The 17,873-nt window shown below is 38.5% G+C and overlaps 2 protein-coding genes across 2 annotated transcripts in view; one reads left to right on the top strand and one right to left on the bottom strand.

Moving 5' to 3' along the window:
* Window positions 1–8,142, top strand: part of GPR89A (G protein-coupled receptor 89A) — a 40,447-nt gene extending 32,305 nt beyond the window's left edge. Inside the window, exons 11-14 of the mRNA XM_082833835.1 lie at window positions 4,370–4,465; window positions 6,098–6,187; window positions 7,117–7,182; window positions 7,322–8,142. Of these exons, the coding sequence (XP_082689961.1) occupies window positions 4,370–4,465; window positions 6,098–6,187; window positions 7,117–7,182; window positions 7,322–7,528 (459 nt within the window). The 3' untranslated portion in view covers window positions 7,529–8,142. The remainder of the gene's footprint in view (window positions 1–4,369; window positions 4,466–6,097; window positions 6,188–7,116; window positions 7,183–7,321) is intronic.
* Window positions 8,143–8,376: 234 nt separating this feature from the next.
* Window positions 8,377–17,873, bottom strand: part of PDZK1 (PDZ domain containing 1) — a 33,626-nt gene continuing 24,129 nt past the window's right edge. Inside the window, exons 6-9 of the mRNA XM_082833834.1 lie at window positions 17,124–17,320; window positions 11,647–11,871; window positions 10,683–10,973; window positions 8,377–9,069 (exon numbers count right to left, since the gene is read on the bottom strand). Of these exons, the coding sequence (XP_082689960.1) occupies window positions 9,016–9,069; window positions 10,683–10,973; window positions 11,647–11,871; window positions 17,124–17,320 (767 nt within the window). The 3' untranslated portion in view covers window positions 8,377–9,015. The remainder of the gene's footprint in view (window positions 9,070–10,682; window positions 10,974–11,646; window positions 11,872–17,123; window positions 17,321–17,873) is intronic.

The raw sequence follows: 17,873 nt of genomic DNA, 5'->3' as shown, positions 1-17,873 counted from the left end.
GCCTGCATACCGCAAAAAAAAAAAAAAAAAAAAAAAAAAAAAAAAGAAATATTTGTCTAAAGATTTGTCACAAAGATTTTTTTCTTCTAGAAATTTTATAGTTTTAGGTTTTACATTTAGGTCTATGATCCATCTTAAGTTAATTTTCTAATATGATATTGGAGTATGAATCCAAGTTCATTTTTTTCATATAGATAGCCAATTGTTCTAGCACCATTTGTTGAAAAGAGTATCCTTTCTCCATTGAGGTGATTTTGCAATTTTGTCAAAAACTAATTGACCATATGTGTGTGGGTCTGTTTCTGTACTCTCTTTTTTTCTATTGAGATTTATATGTATCTTATATATTTACTTCTGCCCATACCACACTGTCTTGATCAATGAGTTTTCCAATTCATGAGCATGGTACAACTCTTCATTTATTTAGATCTTCTTTAGTTTCTCTCAACAGTGTTTTATAGTTTTTATTACTCTTTTTTTATTTTATTTTATTTTTTTATTTTTGGCTGCATTGTGTCTTCGTTGCTGCACACGGGTTTTCTCTAGTTGCGGCAAGCAGGGGCCACTCCTTGTTGCAGTGCGCGGGCCTCTCACTGCGGTGGCCTCCCCTGTTGCAGAGCATGGGATCCAGGCCCACGGGCTTCAGTAGTTGTGGCTCGTGGGCTCTAGAGCACAGGGTCTGTAGTTGTGGCGAACGGGCCCGGCTGCTCCGCGGCATGTGGGATCTTCCCGGGCCAGGGCTTGAACCCGTGTCCCCTGAGTTGGCAGGCGGATTCTCAACCACTGCACCACCAGGGAAGCCCTTATAGTTTTTAGTGTACAAAACTTTCATCAGACTTATCTCTTAAGTATTTAATTTTTTGATGCTATTATAAATGAAAATGTTTTTATAATTTTAATTTCCAAGTGTTACTAGTATATAGATATACAATTGATTCTTGTATATTGATCTTATATTCTGCAACCTCGCTAAACTCCCTTATTATTTCTAGAAGCTTTTTATAAATTTCGTAGGATTTTTCTACATAAACAATTCCATTCTACCTTTCTTCTGATCCTCCTCCCCCAGCCTTACTGCACTGACCAAAGCCTCCAGTTACAGAGTTAAATAGAGCAGTCATCCTGATCTTAAGGGGAAAGCATCCAGTCTTACACCATTAAGTATGATGTTAGCTGTCGGTTTTTCCTAGGTGCCCTTTATCAGGCTGAGGAATTTTCTTTTATTCGTAGTTTCTTGAGTGTTTTTAATCATGAAAGCATGTTTGATTTTGTCAGATGCTTTTCTGCATCTATTGAGATGATCATATGGTTTTTCTTTTTTAGTCTGCTAATATAGTGTTACATTACTTTTTGCATATTAAACTGACCTTGCATTCCTGCAGTAAACTTTACTTGGCCATGATGTATTATCCTTTTTATATTTTGTTAGATTTAATTTACTAAAATTTTGTTAAGAATTTGTGCATCTATGTTTATGAGGAATACCAGAATGTAGTTTTCTTGTTAATGTCTTTGTTTGGTTTAGGTGTCTAACCTTAGAGAATAAGTTGAGAAGTATTTCTTTCTCTTCTAATTAGCAGAAGAGTTTGCGTGGAATTGTTATTATTTCTTTCTTAAATGTTTGGTGGATTTCATCAGCCATCTAGATCTGGAGTTTTCTTTGCAGAGAGTTTTTTAACTACAAATATAATTTCTTTAATATTTATAAAGTTTATTCAGGGTTATCTATTTCTTCTTGAGTGAACTTTTGTACTTGTGTCTTACAAAGAATTTATCCATTTTTATTGAAGTTGTCAAATTTATTGGCATAAGATTGTTCATAGTATTCTCTTATTATCCTTTTAATATTTATAAAGTCTGTAATGATGTCACCTCTCTCATTCTCTTTTTATGTAACAGCTTTATTGAGATATAATTCACATGCAATACAATTCACCCATTTAGTGTACAATTCAATGGTTTTTAATATTCACAAAGTGTGTAACCATCAACACAATCAATTTTTATCACCCCAAAAAGAAATCCCATACTCACTAGCAGTCATTCCCTATTTCTCCCCCAGCCTCAGGGAGCCACTAATCTATTGATACTTTCTGTCTCTATAAATTTCCCTATTCTGGACATTTCATGTAAATGGAATCATACAATGTGATCTTTTGTGATTGGCTTCTTCACAAAATGTTTTCAATGTTCATCTATGTGGTAGCCTCTATCAGTACTTCATTCCTTTTTATGACTGAGTAATATTTATTTCCTTATATGGATATACCACATTAATTTAAATTATCCACTTATCAGTTGATGGACATTTGAGTTGTTTCCACTTTTTGTCCACTGTAAATAATGCTATTGTGAGCATTCATGTATAAGTTTTTATGTGGACAGATGTTTCATTTCTCTTAGGTAGATACCTGTAGGGGTAGAATTGCTGGGTTATACGCTAACTATATGTTTAACCTTCTAATAAACTGCCAAACTAGCAGGCTGTTTTCTAAAGCATCTGTACCAATTTACATTCCTGCCAGCAATGTGTGATGGTTGCAATTTCTCCACATCCTCTCCAACACTTATTATCTATCATCTTTTTAATTATAATAATTTTAGTGGATGTGAATTGATATCTCTCTAATTCTTGATATTGATAATGTGTGTCTTTTCTCTTTTTTTCTGATCAGTCTCGATAGAAGTTTATCAATCTTATTGAACTTTTCAAAGAACCAGCATCTGGGTTAATTGATTTTTCTCTGTTGTTTTTCTGGTTTTTACTATTATTTCTCTTCTGCTTTTTGGGGGTCTTCTTTTTCTAATTTCTTAAAGTGGAAGCTAAGATCATTGGTTTGAAACCTTTTTTTTAATATAGGTGTCTTAATGCTATAAATTTCTTGCTAAGCACTATTTTAGTTGCGTCTCACAAAATGCAACTTTTTTGATGTTTATTTTTATTTTCATTCAGTTCAAAATACTTGCTGATTTCCTTTTTCATTTCTTCTTTGACTTGTGGGTTAGAAGTATGTTATAAAATATTTGGGGATCATCTGAATATCTTTCTGTAATTGCTTTCTAATTTAATTTCATGTGATCTGCGAATATACTTTGAATCTTTTTAAATTTATTGAGACTTGTTTTCTGACCCAGAATATGGCTAACCATGGTTAATGTTCTATGTACACTTGAATAGAATGTGTATTCTACTCCTGTTGGGTGGAATGGCTTGCAAGTGTCAATTAGGTCAAGTTGGTTGATAGTATTGTTAAAGTTTTCTGTACTCTTACTGATTTTCTGACTACTTAATTACTGAGAGAGGGGTGTTGAAATTTCCACCTATTGTTGTGGATTTGCCTTTTTTTTAATTCTATCACTTTTTTGCTTCATGTATGTCATGTAGGGTCATTATGTGCCCCTTGTTGAAATGATTCCTTTATTCTTATGAAATGACCCTTTTATTTTTTGCTATGAAATCTACTTTGTCTCATATTAATATAGACATTCCAGCTTTCTTTTGATTAGCGTTAGCATAATATATCTTTTTCCATACTTTTACTTTTAACCTATTTGTATCTTTATATTTAAAGTGGGTTTCTTGTAAGCAACTTGCTTTTTTATCTAATCTGGTGCTCTCTGCCATTTAATTGTCATATTTGGACCAGGAGTCAGCCATCTATAGCCCACAGGCCAAATCCAGCCACCACGTGCTTTTATTTTAAAAGTTTTATTGGAACACAGCCAAGCCCATTTATCTACATATTGTCTGTAGCTACAGTTATATGACAGTGGCAGAGTCTGCCAACCCCTGGTTTAGACCATTTATATTTAATGTGATTATTGATATGGTTAAGTTTAAAACAGCCATGTTGCTGTATGTTTTTATTCATCTCATGTGTTCTTTTTTCCCCTTTTTCCTTTTTTTCTTCCTTCTTTTGGATTAATTGGGTATTTTTCGTAATTCCATTTGATCTTCTTCGTTGGCTTGTCAGCTATAACTCTATTTTTGTTGTTTTAGTGATTGCTATTAGAGCTGTCAGAAAATAACCACAGGGAATTACTCTGGAATTCCTTGATTCTCTTACCCTGAGTTCGTCTACCAAAATGTTTCCTTGCTGGATCCTGTTAAATTAATTTGTATATGTCATAGCCTTATTCCCCTTTAGACTCTACAGAAAAGAAAGATAGTGTAGATAGGGACTTTTGTTTGCCTATGTGTGAATAGCCAAAATAGATTTCTTATATATGATTTAGATTGAGAGTAGAATTGCATTTTTAGGAATATCTACCTGGTAAGGTACATTTGGTGATTAATTCATTATTTTGAATCATTTTTTAAAATGGTGATTACTGAGATACTCTAATGTAAAGGTCTGTATCTCTGCAGGCAACCATTAATATCGTTTTTGACCGAGTTGGGAAAACTGATCCAGTCACAAGAGGCATTGAGATCACTGTGAATTATCTGGGGATCCAATTTGATGTAAGAGTTGTATCAAAATCCTTGTTTCTTATGTTTCTTTCTATTTTATCTGTTCTAAATAACAATTCTTTAGATTCTAACTCCTTATTCTAGGTACTTGCTTCTGCTTTCATTATTCTCACTCGCCTCTACATTTTGGCGTATTCCTATGGCAAATTCATAAAGGGCATAAAACCATAAGTAACGACTGGCAATTATTATTGCCATGGTTAGTGATTATCTCTGTAGTTCCTCCTCTTCTTCTCTAGCAGCTACCACTCACCAGCTTCTCCATAACAAATATTCAAATACTTCTTTCTGTGATACTTGATGACATCTTCAAACATAACTCACCTTTGATTCCTCTGGTAGAAAATTAAATACTAATTAGTGTTTTCGTATTAGAACTGAAATGGTTTCTGCTATAAAAAATTAACTGTATCAATTAATTCATGTGGGTTTTGAGCTAAAAGTGTTAACTGTCACCTGTGCACAAAGGTTTTTTTAATCATCTTTCTACGTGTTTTATAATACTACTGTTATTAAACACATTCTTGTCCCAATTTAAGTTTAATGTCTTTATTTGTAGAATAGTATATTTTCCAGGTATATATATAGCCAGTGATTCTAGCTGATTAGCACTTTGATAATAAGACCAATGTCAGGTTCTTAGTCCCTATGAGTGCCATTTAGCTGTGCTATGATCCTGGCCACAGACTGCATGCTACCCCCAGCCAGCCATCTCAGCTGGACATGCCCCTCATAGCTGGATAAAATGAAAATACACCAGAGCAAATTGAGCGCCAGTCCTTGAGAAACAGCTCAAAGCACACATTTTTTTGATGATAGATCAATAGTGTATCCTTTTTCATGTGAAGGAGCATGGCATCTTTCCTTCAAGTAGTGTATAAATTATACGGTGAAGTATGCTTCACTCTTTATTCACATGTGTTTTCCTCTTTTACACTTTTTTACTGGGGTGAGTTTTTAGAAATGCCCTTATCAGTGCTTTGAGGCTAGCTGCTGTGTGTGTATATGTATTCCATCTATAACTCATCTATATACGTACTTAACATTTCATAATTCTGAATAACATCTCTTGGATGTTAGCAATGCAGCTCCCCCTCAGATGCTTTTCAGCCCTGAATCAAGCACAGGGTATCACAGCTGCCTCTCACTCTGAAGCAATCCAAGAGGAGAAGAAAGTATCATCATGTGATTCAGATGAAGGTCAGCTATTTCCTAGACTATAGCTGAGAATGTCTACATATTCTTTTATTATAAGAAGAAAAGTTTCTTATAGTTTTGGGTGATCAGAGAACTGTCATTCAGGTATTAAAATTATCAGGCTGCTATTTAGTTTCCTTTTAATTCATGCTTTTCACTTGAAGCTGTGTTATTAGCTTTGTGTTTCTTCTGGTTATTAGAGTTATTTTCATCACTTCATTGCACTTGCTTTCTTCTGGCCTTAAGTTTTGAGTCTGCTAGTTAAGATATCCACTGCAGTCTTCCTGTACATGTTTTCGCTGCCACTTACTTGCTAATGAAGTTCCCTCTCACAGCTACATAAGTGATAAGAATGCATCTTCTTAGCTTTCCCATCTCTCTGAACAGAGATTTAACAAATATTTTTCCTTCCTATTGTGTTGACAGGTGAAGTTCTGGTCCCAACACATTTCCTTCATTCTGGTTGGAATAATCATTGTCACGTCTATCAGAGGACTGCTGATCACTCTTACCAAGGTAGGTTGTATCACAGAGTTTAAAAGTACTAATTTAATTACATGTGGCACTGTGAGATGATTTTACCTAATTAACATTTCTGCCTTCTGAGATCTTAAACAACAGTCTCAAATATTTAAAAGACATACAACAGAGTAAAAGAAAAAGTTAAACTAATACATGAGTTGATGATGATGTATTTACATCATACACCAATCAGATAAGTACAGTTAGTTACCAAAGGTCATAGAATGAGGTCACAGTCTGTTTCATTCACTGATATGTCACCAGCATCTCGAATAGAACGTGGCACATGGTAGGTGCTGAGCAGGTATTTGGAATGAATAAATGAGATAGTATTTGAGGGTAGGAGAATAACTGTGAGAGTTGCTTGTAAGGAGGATATGGAAGTAGGAGAAGCAGAATGTTCAGCTGTTTTCTGATCAGCATAGGAAGGCTTCATGGAGCTGGAAGGTAAATCCTCTCTGTCAGAAGAGGTAAGGATTTCAAAATCCAAGAATTGTTTGAATGAAAGGAGAGAAGAGGTTGGGAAGGAAGAAGGGATCACCAAGCATCTAGCAGAATTTTAGGAAGAGCTCAGGAGCCTAGTAACAATTTCAAGGGCTTGGAGTGGCCTGGAGTAATTTGTTTTAATGACTTATAATGATGTTAAAATCATATGTATCACATAGTTTCTGATAAGGTGGAATCCTTTCATGTTATAATACCTGAAACCACCAACTTACCCATATGGGAAAAGTATAACTGGATCCTTTTGGGGCAGTCTATTTAAATATCTTATTTATAGCCTTAATCATATGAATGGTTCTATACAGGATTGTGGCATGGAAGAGGCATTTTCAATTAAATGTTAACTGTACTACTTAATGTTTTTGACACAGGAATCTAGCAGTACTATATAAATTCATCTCTCCTCCCTTTCTTGACAGTTCTTTTATGCCATATCCAGCAGTAAGTCCTCCAATGTCATTGTCCTGCTATTAGCACAGATAATGGTAAGTTTAATGAACTAGCTTTATGTGCACAGCTGTAAAATGCCAGAAATGTGCTCTATACTTTTAAATATTTTAACAATGTCCTGGGACTTGTCTGTCACTACATTCAGAGGGACTTCTTGATTAACCTGACTTGCAGGGCATGTACTTCGTCTCCTCTGTGCTGCTGATCCGAATGAGCATGCCTCTGGAGTACCGCACCATAGTCACCGAGGTCCTTGGAGAGCTACAGTTCAACTTCTATCACCGTTGGTTTGATGTCATCTTCCTGGTCAGTGCTCTCTCCAGCATACTCTTCCTCTATTTGGCCCACAAACAGGCACCAGAGAAGCATATGACACCTTGAACTCATGCCTATTATAGACTGCTACAGGCCAGTGGTGTCAGAATTTGGATATAAGAGGGAAAAAATGGAGGGGACCGGGGCCTAACATTTTTTAAACAAACAAAATGTTGTGGTAGCCTATTCTACCTCCAGCTTACACCTGCCTCCTCAGATGATACTGTAATCATGAGTAGCATCAGCTACTCATGATCACAGAAATGAGAGAGAGAAGTAACTCAAGCTAGTACTCAGCCAAGAGCACCCTGTTCGGGTTTGAGGCTGGTGCAGTATGCCGGGTGGTGGGACTGGACAGAGCCAAGAAACTAAGGGGAGAGAATACACTGGAATTCTGGGCTGAGAGAGATCTAAGGTAGCTGGGCCAAACACATGAGATTCTGTTCACGTCAAGGATCACATGGAGAAGGTTATAACGTTCCCTTGAGGTTGACTATCATTAAAATCAGAGATTGTTAACACTTTGGACTTAGCATCATTTTATCAAGGATAGCTTGGTTAAAAAGTTATGCTTGTGTGATCTAATATGAATTGGCATCCCACCCTTCCTCCCCAGCCCCTGTCCCCTTAAAATAACCAAGAGGTTAACTGTCCTGGGGAAGGAGTGGTCTGCAACTGAACTAGAGTCTACCAAGAGAGACTTCAAAGTATGTCATTTTTCTTGATTTCCTTTCAACTTATTATTTAAAAGTGAATTACTCTAAATTCAAGTCAGTGATGATATCTCATTTTTTCTTTTCATCTGCCCCTCGTGCTGTGGGGTAAAACAATGAATAACTGTTAACTGGAATAAGTCACTTTTCTATCCTATGACTCAATTTCTTCATCTGTAAAAGGAAGCTGTTGGAAAATTTGTAGAGCACTCAGATATGCAATTTAAGAAAATCCTGAATTTTATTACCAGGAAGTCTCTTTTTATTACTAAGATCTTATTCTGAGTTTTATTGTGTTTTGGGTTTCTAGAGGCAACATGAAGGTTAAAGCATAAAAAGTTTACCTAAAACAAAAGCACTATTAAGGTTACATCAGCTAACAGACAAAATTTAAGCATACTCAAAAGGCATTTTTAATGGCATTTATTTTAGCAACAACAACATTCTTACAAAGGATAATTTTAATAGGCTTATCTGCTCAGGTACTTTAATTAGCATTTCTCACACATACAAATTTATAAATCATCTTTGGTGCTCTAGGAACCTACAGAAGAGATAACAGCATACAGAGAAATGTAGTTAAGTTGACGCCTGAAAGAAATCAAATGAAAAGCATCTGGCTCCTGCCTTAACTTTTCCTAAGTTGACCATAAATAAGCTATCTGCAGTAGCCGCCCCTAAAACAGATGACAACAGAAGACAATCACACATTGACAAACTGGTTTCCAGAGGAGTTCTTCTCTAACAGAGACAGTAAACTGGTGGTAGCTCATTCCTTAGGAAAGGATTCCTATTAAATACCCAGAAACAGCTATCAGCCAAAGCTATTGCTTGTTCTCATCACATCTCTGTATCTTCAGAATTGGAAGAAGAATGAGAGGCTGTACTGTGGGCCTGTTCAAAAGAAAACAAAGGATCTATAAGTGGTAAGAGTGTGAACGTCAGGAGATGGATGATCTATTCTAGAGTTGCATGACTTAAATCAGGGAGTAGAGTCACTCACTAGAAGCCAGGTGACCTGAATTCTATACTTGGCTTTGTTTCCAGTTTGCTGTTTGACACTAACATATTTCTTAATGTCCATATATATATAATTTCTTTTCTATAAAGTTAGCATAGTACTATAATGACTTCCTATAGAGTTAGTATAGAATTTTTTAAAGACACCTAGAATACAAGGTCAATGGCTATCATGTATGCTATGGTCTGCAGGTCTGTATCTCCCTAAAATGGGTAAGTTGAAATCCTGTTCCCCAGGGTGATGTTATTAGGAGGTAGGGCCTTTGGGAGGTGATTAGGTCATGAGGGCAGATCTCTCATGATTGAGATTAGTGCCCTCATAAAAGAGGCCTCCCGGAACTCCGCAGCCCCTTCTTCCATGTGAAGGCGTGGCCAAAGTCAGCAGTCTGCAACCTGGAAGAAGTCCTTCACCAGACACTGAATCTGTCAGTGCCGTGATCTTGGACTTCCCAGCCTCGAGAACTGTGAGAAATAAATGTCTGTTGTTTATAAGCCAACCTGTCTATGCTATTTTGTTTAGCAGCCCAAACAGACTAAGACAGCATGTATTCATTAAAAATGAGTATTTGTTGGGCTTCCCTGGTGGTGCAGTGGTTGAGAGTCCGCCTGCCGATGCAGAGGACATGGGTTCGTGCCCCGGTCCGGGAAGATCCCACATGCCGCGGAGCGGCTGGGCCCGTGAGCCATGGCCGCTGAGCCTGCGCGTCTGGAGCCTGTGCTCCGTAAGTGGCCACGTACCACAAAAAAAAAAAACAAAAAAAAAAACAAAAAAATGAGTATTTGTTTTTTATATTACCAATCAATAGAAATAATGTAACAGAAAGAATATAAAACTTTTAGAGTCTTGGCTTTGCCATACATTTTCTTTATGAACTTAGGTCAGTTTACTTTTAGACCTCAAGTTCACCTGTGAAAAGAAATTGAGACTTACCAAGGAATTTATCTAATCCAAATACATATGGAATAATGCTTACTCTTCCCCAGTAATAAAACTTGAATATCTGCCAATTATTTTAAAAACAATACTGTCACTAACCACCACCATTCATTTTCATGCTTACCATGAAGCAGGCACTGCTCAAAGCACTTTAACAGTCTTAATTAATATAATCCTGATAACAATCTGACAAATTATCCTTGTTTTATAGGTGGGGAAACTGAGGCACGGGGAATAAATCCATTTACCCAAGGCTGATAAATGGTAGATCCAGAATTTGTACATAAATAGTCTGATTCAGTTTCTTCTGGTGGTTCCCAATATAATTTTGATAAGTTACCATCAACTCCCTGCTATGAAAAATAAGGTGTTCGCTGTTCTTATACCATCTCCTCTCTGCCACGATAAATAAATTTGCTAGTTCTCGTTACACTGTCATTTTCTAGTATTTTAGGAAATCTGTGGTAAACATAGACACATGGTGCACTTATTAAGGACTTTACCGGACTCTGGTTAGTTAGATCAGTAAAAGAAATGCATCACCACTCACTCGTTCTTTTGCCGTGTGCGAGTCTTGCTCTGCTTCCTCCGGCGTTCCTTCTTCAGGATCAGGGGTGTCATCCAGTGGATTAGCCATGGAGGAAACGATGGGGATTTTCTTAGCCTGGAAATAATCATAGACCTTCTTTCCACAGACTAAGAGTATGACATTCTTGCCACTGCTCTGGATTCTGTCCACCACCTTCTCATAGGGCTCATCCAGTACGTTCACTCCATTCACTTCAATGATGACATCCTCATCCTCTAGCCCAGCCAGGTCAGCAGGGCCACCCTTCTGTACCTGTGGGCAGAGGTTCTGAGTTATCACTTCCAAACACAGATAACAGAATGTTAGACTAGCTATTCTTCAGAGGAGAGATGAGGACATTGAGAATTTATTCTTAATCATGTTATTATTTCTCCTTGAGGTAGAGAAGTTGAGAATGGTGCTCTATTGCTTTTCTCCTTATGAAAGCTACAACTTCTGTACTCAGATGAGTAGTGTCACAGTGGTTGAATATCATATGTCTTCTGGGTTGAAGGCATTAGATTTCATAGGTCTGCCTTCTTTGTTCCCAACTTGAGAGCTGTAGAGATAGCCTCCTCACTGTCAGTCCCTGCAGGGTAGGGGCATTATGCCAAATGCACAGAAGCAAACAAGTATCACTCCCAGAATCATTAGTGACGGTCACCACAGTCATGTCAACTCACTCTGTTTACAGTATTTGATTTGAAAGTATCTATAGAGACAATTAGGTGGAACAGATGTTTAAGAAATGAAAGATGTGAGCTTAGGATGTACTAGTACCTATCTCAAAGGGTACAAGACCATAACAGCATTTATTTGAACCCACGTGAGACCCTCAGTGTAAGCCTTCAATGTAACCTTTTTACTGAGCCATCAGTGAGTGGGAGAAACTGGGACTCTCCTAATTGTGACTGTTTGTTGGGCTGCCGGAACCAGATCACCATACCTCTTTGACGAATGAGCCTGGCTGACCCCGAATCGCATTTAAGTGAAAGCCATAGCCATCTTCACCTTTGACCAGCCTGCAGAGTTTAGGCTTATGACCTGCTACTTCCTCTGTAGTATCTGGGCTTGAGACCTCCAGAGGGGCAGGAGTAGGAACTGGAGCCTCCTTGACAGACCCATTAGGCAGTTCTTGATTTTGATAGTAGAGTAATGGAGAAAAGCCAGCCTTTTGAAAATAAAGGGAAAAAAAAAAACATTAATTGTAAGTATGGGAAGTTACACTTTATTAAATGTGCTGGTTTAATTTATAAGGTATCCTCCATGTTCCACTCCTCTTCCAGATACATCTGGCTGTGGGCTGTAAAATTTCTCTACTACCCCAAACAGAAAAAGTATAAAGGAAGATTGAGCTTGGTTATAGAGTAATGAGTGTAAACGTGTAAACAAATGTAAATATATATAAAATAAAAGCAGTATAGAATGTTGTACAAGGATCCAAAAATAAGTCTAACAGAGCTGCCAGTTTATTCTGATTCCATGATAGTGAGCGAGTCACTGAACAAACCATAGGCAATCTCCCTGTTAGGAGATTATAGACATTGAGTGACTTGCCCAGTACCTCATGCAGAGCAGGTTCACCTGGCCCTTCCCCTTCAATAAGATGGTCTTCAGAACTCTTCAGAGCTCCTTAAACACATTAGAGAAAGTGAAACATGAGACTTTATTTTTACCACTATTTGAATTACACGCGGTAATTAATTGAGGGAGCGGGTAGAGGAGGTTGGCAATGTGATCACATATGGTAACAAAAGCCAATTCCAACCATTTGCTCCTTCTCCCCCTCCCCCTCCAGTCCTGTATCTGCTGTACTCAATTTATTTTACTATTTATTATTGTAACCATTAGCTGACACTTCTGTTAAGCCAGACTCCTCACTATCTTTAAATACTTCTAATCCATCTCGACTCCCAGACCATCCATGTGAAGAAGGCAGTGATGGTCTCAAATATAAAAGAGGCATAGAACAGGAAACATATGACTGGTTTGTGTTACAGAATGAAGAGTATAGCTGAGTGTGGGTTTTAGTTGAGAGAATTAAAAGGGTATATTTGGGTATAGTAAGATCTTGGATCAGTAGTTAAATTATTGCCCACAAGCATCCAGGACATTTGTTAGGCAATGAGTAGAAAATCAAGCAATCGAAGGTGAGTACATGTGCTCTGCCCCAAATCATACTGTTCAGCAACCTGGATAAAACTGGATTTGGGGTCCTCGTATCATCTGTCTTACTAACCCCAAGACCACATCTTCCTTTCTTATCAAAAGAAGCACCAGCACAAAACCTGCTAGTTACCTAATTCAGCTAACTTCAGACCTTTCAATGATATACTTGCAAATCTTCCCACATTTCTTTCTCTTTAAAATGTGGAAAATTGGAGGCTTCCCTGGTGGCACAGTGGTTAAGAATCTGCCTGCCAATGCAGGGGACACGGGTTCAAGCTCTGGTCCAGGAAGATCCCACATGCTGCGGAGCAACTAAGCCCGTGCGCCACAACTACTGAGCCCTTGTGCCACGACTACTGAAGCCCACGTGCCTAGAGCCCATGCTCTGCGACAAGAGAAGCCACCGCAATGAGAAGCCCATGCCCGACAGCAAAGAGTATCCCTGCTGGCCACAACTAGAGAAAGCCCACGTGCAGCAATGAAGACCCAATGCAACCAAAAATAAAAATAAGTAAATAAATTTATAATTTAAAAAAATGTGGAAAATTGGGACTACCCTGGTGGCACAGTGGTTAAGAATCTGCCTGCCAAATAGAACTACCATATGACCCAGCAATCCCACTACTGGGCATATACCCTGAGAAAACCATAATTCAAAAAGAGTCATGTACCAAAATGTTCATTGCAGCTCTATTTACAATAGCCAGGAGATGGAAACAACCTAAGTGTCCATCATCGGATGAATGGATAAAGAAGATGTGGCACATATATACAATGGAATATTACTCAGCCATAAAAAGAAACGAAATTGAGCTATTTGTAATGAGGTGGATGGACCTAGAGTCTGTCATACAGAGTGAAGTAAGTCAGAAAGAGAAAGACAAATACCGTATGCTAACACATATATGGAATTTAAGGAAAAAAATGTCATGAAGAACCTAGGGGCAAGACAGGAATAAAGACACAGACCTACTAGAGAATGGACTTGAGGATATGGGGAGGGGGAAGGGTAAGCTGTAACAAAGTGAGAGAGTGACATGGACATATATACACTACCAAACGTAAGGTAGATAGCTAGTGGGAAGCAGCCGCATAGCACAGGGAGATCAGCTCCGTGCTTTGTGACCACCTAGAGGGGTGGGATAGGGAGGGTGGGAGGGAGGGAGACGTAAGAGGGAAGAGATATGGGAACATATGTATATGTATAACTGATTCACTTTGTTATAAAGCAGAAACTAACACACCATTGTAAAGCAATTATACTCCAATAAAGATGTAAAAAAATAAAAAAAGAATCCGCCTGCCAATGCAGGGGACATAGGTTCAATCCCTGGTCCGGGAAGATCCCACATGCCGTGGAACAACTAAGCCCATGCGCCACAACTACAGAGCCTGCCTTCTAGAGCCCGCAAGCCACAACTACTGAAGCCCATGTGCTTAGAGCCCGTGCTCTGCAACAAGAGAAGCCACCGCAATGAGAAGCCTGCGCACCACAATGAAGAGTAGCCCCCGCTCGCCGCAGCTATAGAAAGCCCGTGCACAGCAACAAAGACCCAATGCAGCCAAAGATAAATTTAAAAAATAAAATAGAATGTGGAAAATTGTCAAAGTGACTCATCACATGCAAAATTACCACTGATGTCACTACCCAAACAAGCAAATCAACTGTATCTGACAGTAGCAGCTAATCTTGAGGCAGAGGACAGTAACATTAAACACTTAATGAGTTTTTACTCATTCTTCACTCAAATATTTGGGTGTCTAGTATGTTCCAGGAACTGTTTTAGGTGTTTGTTTTATTCACTGATATATATCAAAGATCCAACCACCTCCCACCTACCCATCTATGGAACTTACTTTGGGGTGGAGGCGGTAGTGAAGACGGAGGAAGAAGATGGCAACAAGCATCTTTTTAGGTCCAATTTCTCTCATATTAACCAAAACATTAAAATTATAGTTCAGTCATGCTGTCATAAGTTTAGGAGGCATTGACAAGGACTTGATGCCAGAATTCCCTTTACAACAGCTACAGCAGTGACCTGACTTCTGCTTGATTTTTTCCACCAACTGGGAGCTCCCTGCTCTGCAGAGCTTGTTCCTGGCAGCTTCAGTTGTCCTTAAGCCAAAAGCTAGCTCCCTGTGCCTTCTCTATTTGGTCAAGCTGTGCCCCATAGAACACCTCAAAAATAAGTCTACTTCCTGCACATAATAGCCTTCCAAATTCATTAGATAGATTAGATAGATAGATAGATAGATATAGATAGATAGATAGATAGATAGATATAACATTTTTTAAATCCATTCATCTGTCAGTGGACACGGGTTGATTACATCTTTTGGCTATTGTGACTTAATTTGTGGCCTAACATATTGTCTATTCTGGAGAATATCCCTTGTGCACTTGAGAAGAATGTGTATTCTGTTGTTGGATAGAGCGTATGTCTGTTAGATCTAGCTGGTTTGTGTTGTTCAAGTCCTCTAGTTCCTTACTTCTGTCTGGTTGTTCTATCCAGTATTGAGAGTGGGATATTGAAGTCTCCAACTATTATTGTAGAACTGTATTTCTCTTTTCAATTTTGTCAATTTTTGCTTCATACATTTTCCCAGCTTTAATGAAGTATAATTGACAAATTGTATATATTCAAGGTGTACACATGATGAGTTGCTAGACATATACATTGTGAAATGATTACCACAATCAAGTTAAATTAACACATCCATCACCTTACATAGTTACCATTTAGCCTTTCAAATTCTTGAAGATGTTCTTTCTTCCCCAAAGTCTATGCTTATTCAAGCGAAATATTCACGTAGTGTCTTACGAAACCTCTGCCCTGTTTACCTTTCTTGACCCTGGCCTTAAAGTGAGGTTCTCAGAACTGGACACAATGTTGATTTAACAAACATTTATATGTGCCAGGCATTATTCCGAATGCTCCAAATATTAACTCATTTAACACTCGTAGCCACCCTTCACTGTAGCTACGCCCATTTTACAACGAAAGAAACAGGCACAGGGAGGGTAACTTACCCAAGATTACATTACTGGTAGTTTCAGGTATAGTCTGACCAACTCAGTACAGTAATACTACCATCTCCAGAAGCTAAGTATCAGTTAATGTAACCTCAAGTTGTATTTTTTGGATAGGGGCAGAGTGTCATCAAGACAAGTGTCTTGAAGTATCTAATCAAAACGTTGTGCTGGGAGGGATTATGGCATAATAAAACCTGCATTCACACACCAGCTTCAGTCTGCTAAGCTGTGTGACTTTCGCCAATCATCACTTAGTCTAAGTTCCTTTTTTCTCATCTAAAAAGGAGGCTAGGGGGCTTCCCTGGCGGCGCAGTGGTTGAGAGTCCGCCTGCTGATTCAGGGCACACGGGTTCGTGCCCCGGTCCGGGAAGATCCCACATGCCGTGGAGCGGCTGGGCCCGTGAGCCACAGCCGCTGAGCCTGCGTGTCCATAGCCTGTGCTCCGCAACGGGAGAGGCCACAACAGTAAGAGGCCCACGTACCGCAAAAATAAATAAATAAAAAGGAGGCTAGTACTACCACCACCTCTCATAATATTCCTCCCTCTATATCACTTATACACCTTTGGATGCTTCTATTATTGCATATCACATAGAACAAGTTCATCTTTGTTCATTTTTGTGACCAACACCCAGCAAGGCAGATGGTGCCTTAGGAGGCCCCCAAATGTCTGCTAAGCTAGAGTGAACCTCAGTTCTTGTGACAAAACTGTTATAAAAACCTTAAAATGTGCAGATAATAGCTGTTGTGATTAGAGGAAATAAGGTTAGTTTGACACCAGTTGGTCTTGGTGAATCTGTGTTTCTACTCCCTTGCTAAGGGCTTATAAACTGTTTAATAATCCTTTCTAGGCTTTTACACGGGATTGATAGAATGTATTGGTCTATAGTTTAAAATCCAATTATTCCCTATTTGGGAAAGTTAGGGCTACATCTGCTTATTTCCAGGCTATTGTTCATAGGTTTTTCCCAGGTCACCAAGAGAGATTCTGCAGTTATATTTGCAAATTCTTTCAAAATCTTGAATCTAAGGACTTAAAACTCATGTACCAATCACTTGTCGTTCTCTTATCTCTACCAATTTGAGCTTCAATGCAGCCTTTATGATGATTTTATGCCCCTTCCAGTATGAAGATCAAAGTGGTAACTTAGCCAAAGTTTGAGGGCATGACTGAATGGACCCAACCTTAATTCATGAATATGTGGCCTTGTATTCCTTACCAGTTTATATATGTTTTCCGTCTCTTTGTCCACCACCAACAGTGAAGTCTGGTCTCCACCCTTTTTAATCATTTCCACCACACTGTCATGATCGAGGGACTCCACAGACTCGCCGTTGACAGCAACCACCAGGTCATTGTTCTTCAAGCCAGCCTTCTCTGCCGGACTTCCGGAATCTATGTCCTTAACGATTTGACCTACTCACCCCCACCAAAAAAATTAATAAAATTATCAGAAAGACCACTAAAAAACAAACTGAGGGATTTCTGCTGGAACCTAAGGCCCTTATAAAATAGATGTAAAAGGCATGCTGAGTACAACTCCTGTCCTTCCCACTGGCACCCTAGGATGTCTATACACATCCTATCCAGCCTCATTCTTTGGTCAGAACTCATTCCAAGAACAAACCCAGCCATTAATAATGAAAGGGTTTTAAAGAATGTTGTTACTAAAACATTCTAAAAGTGTTTGGGATTCAATCTTAACAAAATAGCATGCTCAGCAGTAAGAAGGGTCAGCAAAGTCCCAGGAAGTCAGTGTGCATACTCGTATCTGTACATCTTATGTAGAAGTTGCCGTAAAGAAAAAAGGGGGAAGGGAAGAATGATGAACAAAACCAAAGAATTCAGATCCTAGGAAACCCATGCTGGCATTTTCGTAGCAGTTGGGCAAATTCAGTTGTGAACGCGTTTGTGTGTGGATGCCACAAGGATGTGTCTTTAGCCTTATTCTCGTGACTTAAAACTATCT

The sequence above is a fragment of the Leucopleurus acutus genome (assembly GCF_964270905.1).
Source record: "Leucopleurus acutus genome assembly, chromosome: 2".
NCBI classification, from domain to species: domain Eukaryota; kingdom Metazoa; phylum Chordata; class Mammalia; order Artiodactyla; family Delphinidae; genus Leucopleurus; species Leucopleurus acutus.
The sequence above is the reverse complement of the archived record's forward strand: the minus strand, read 5'-3'. Positions and strand labels throughout refer to the sequence as shown.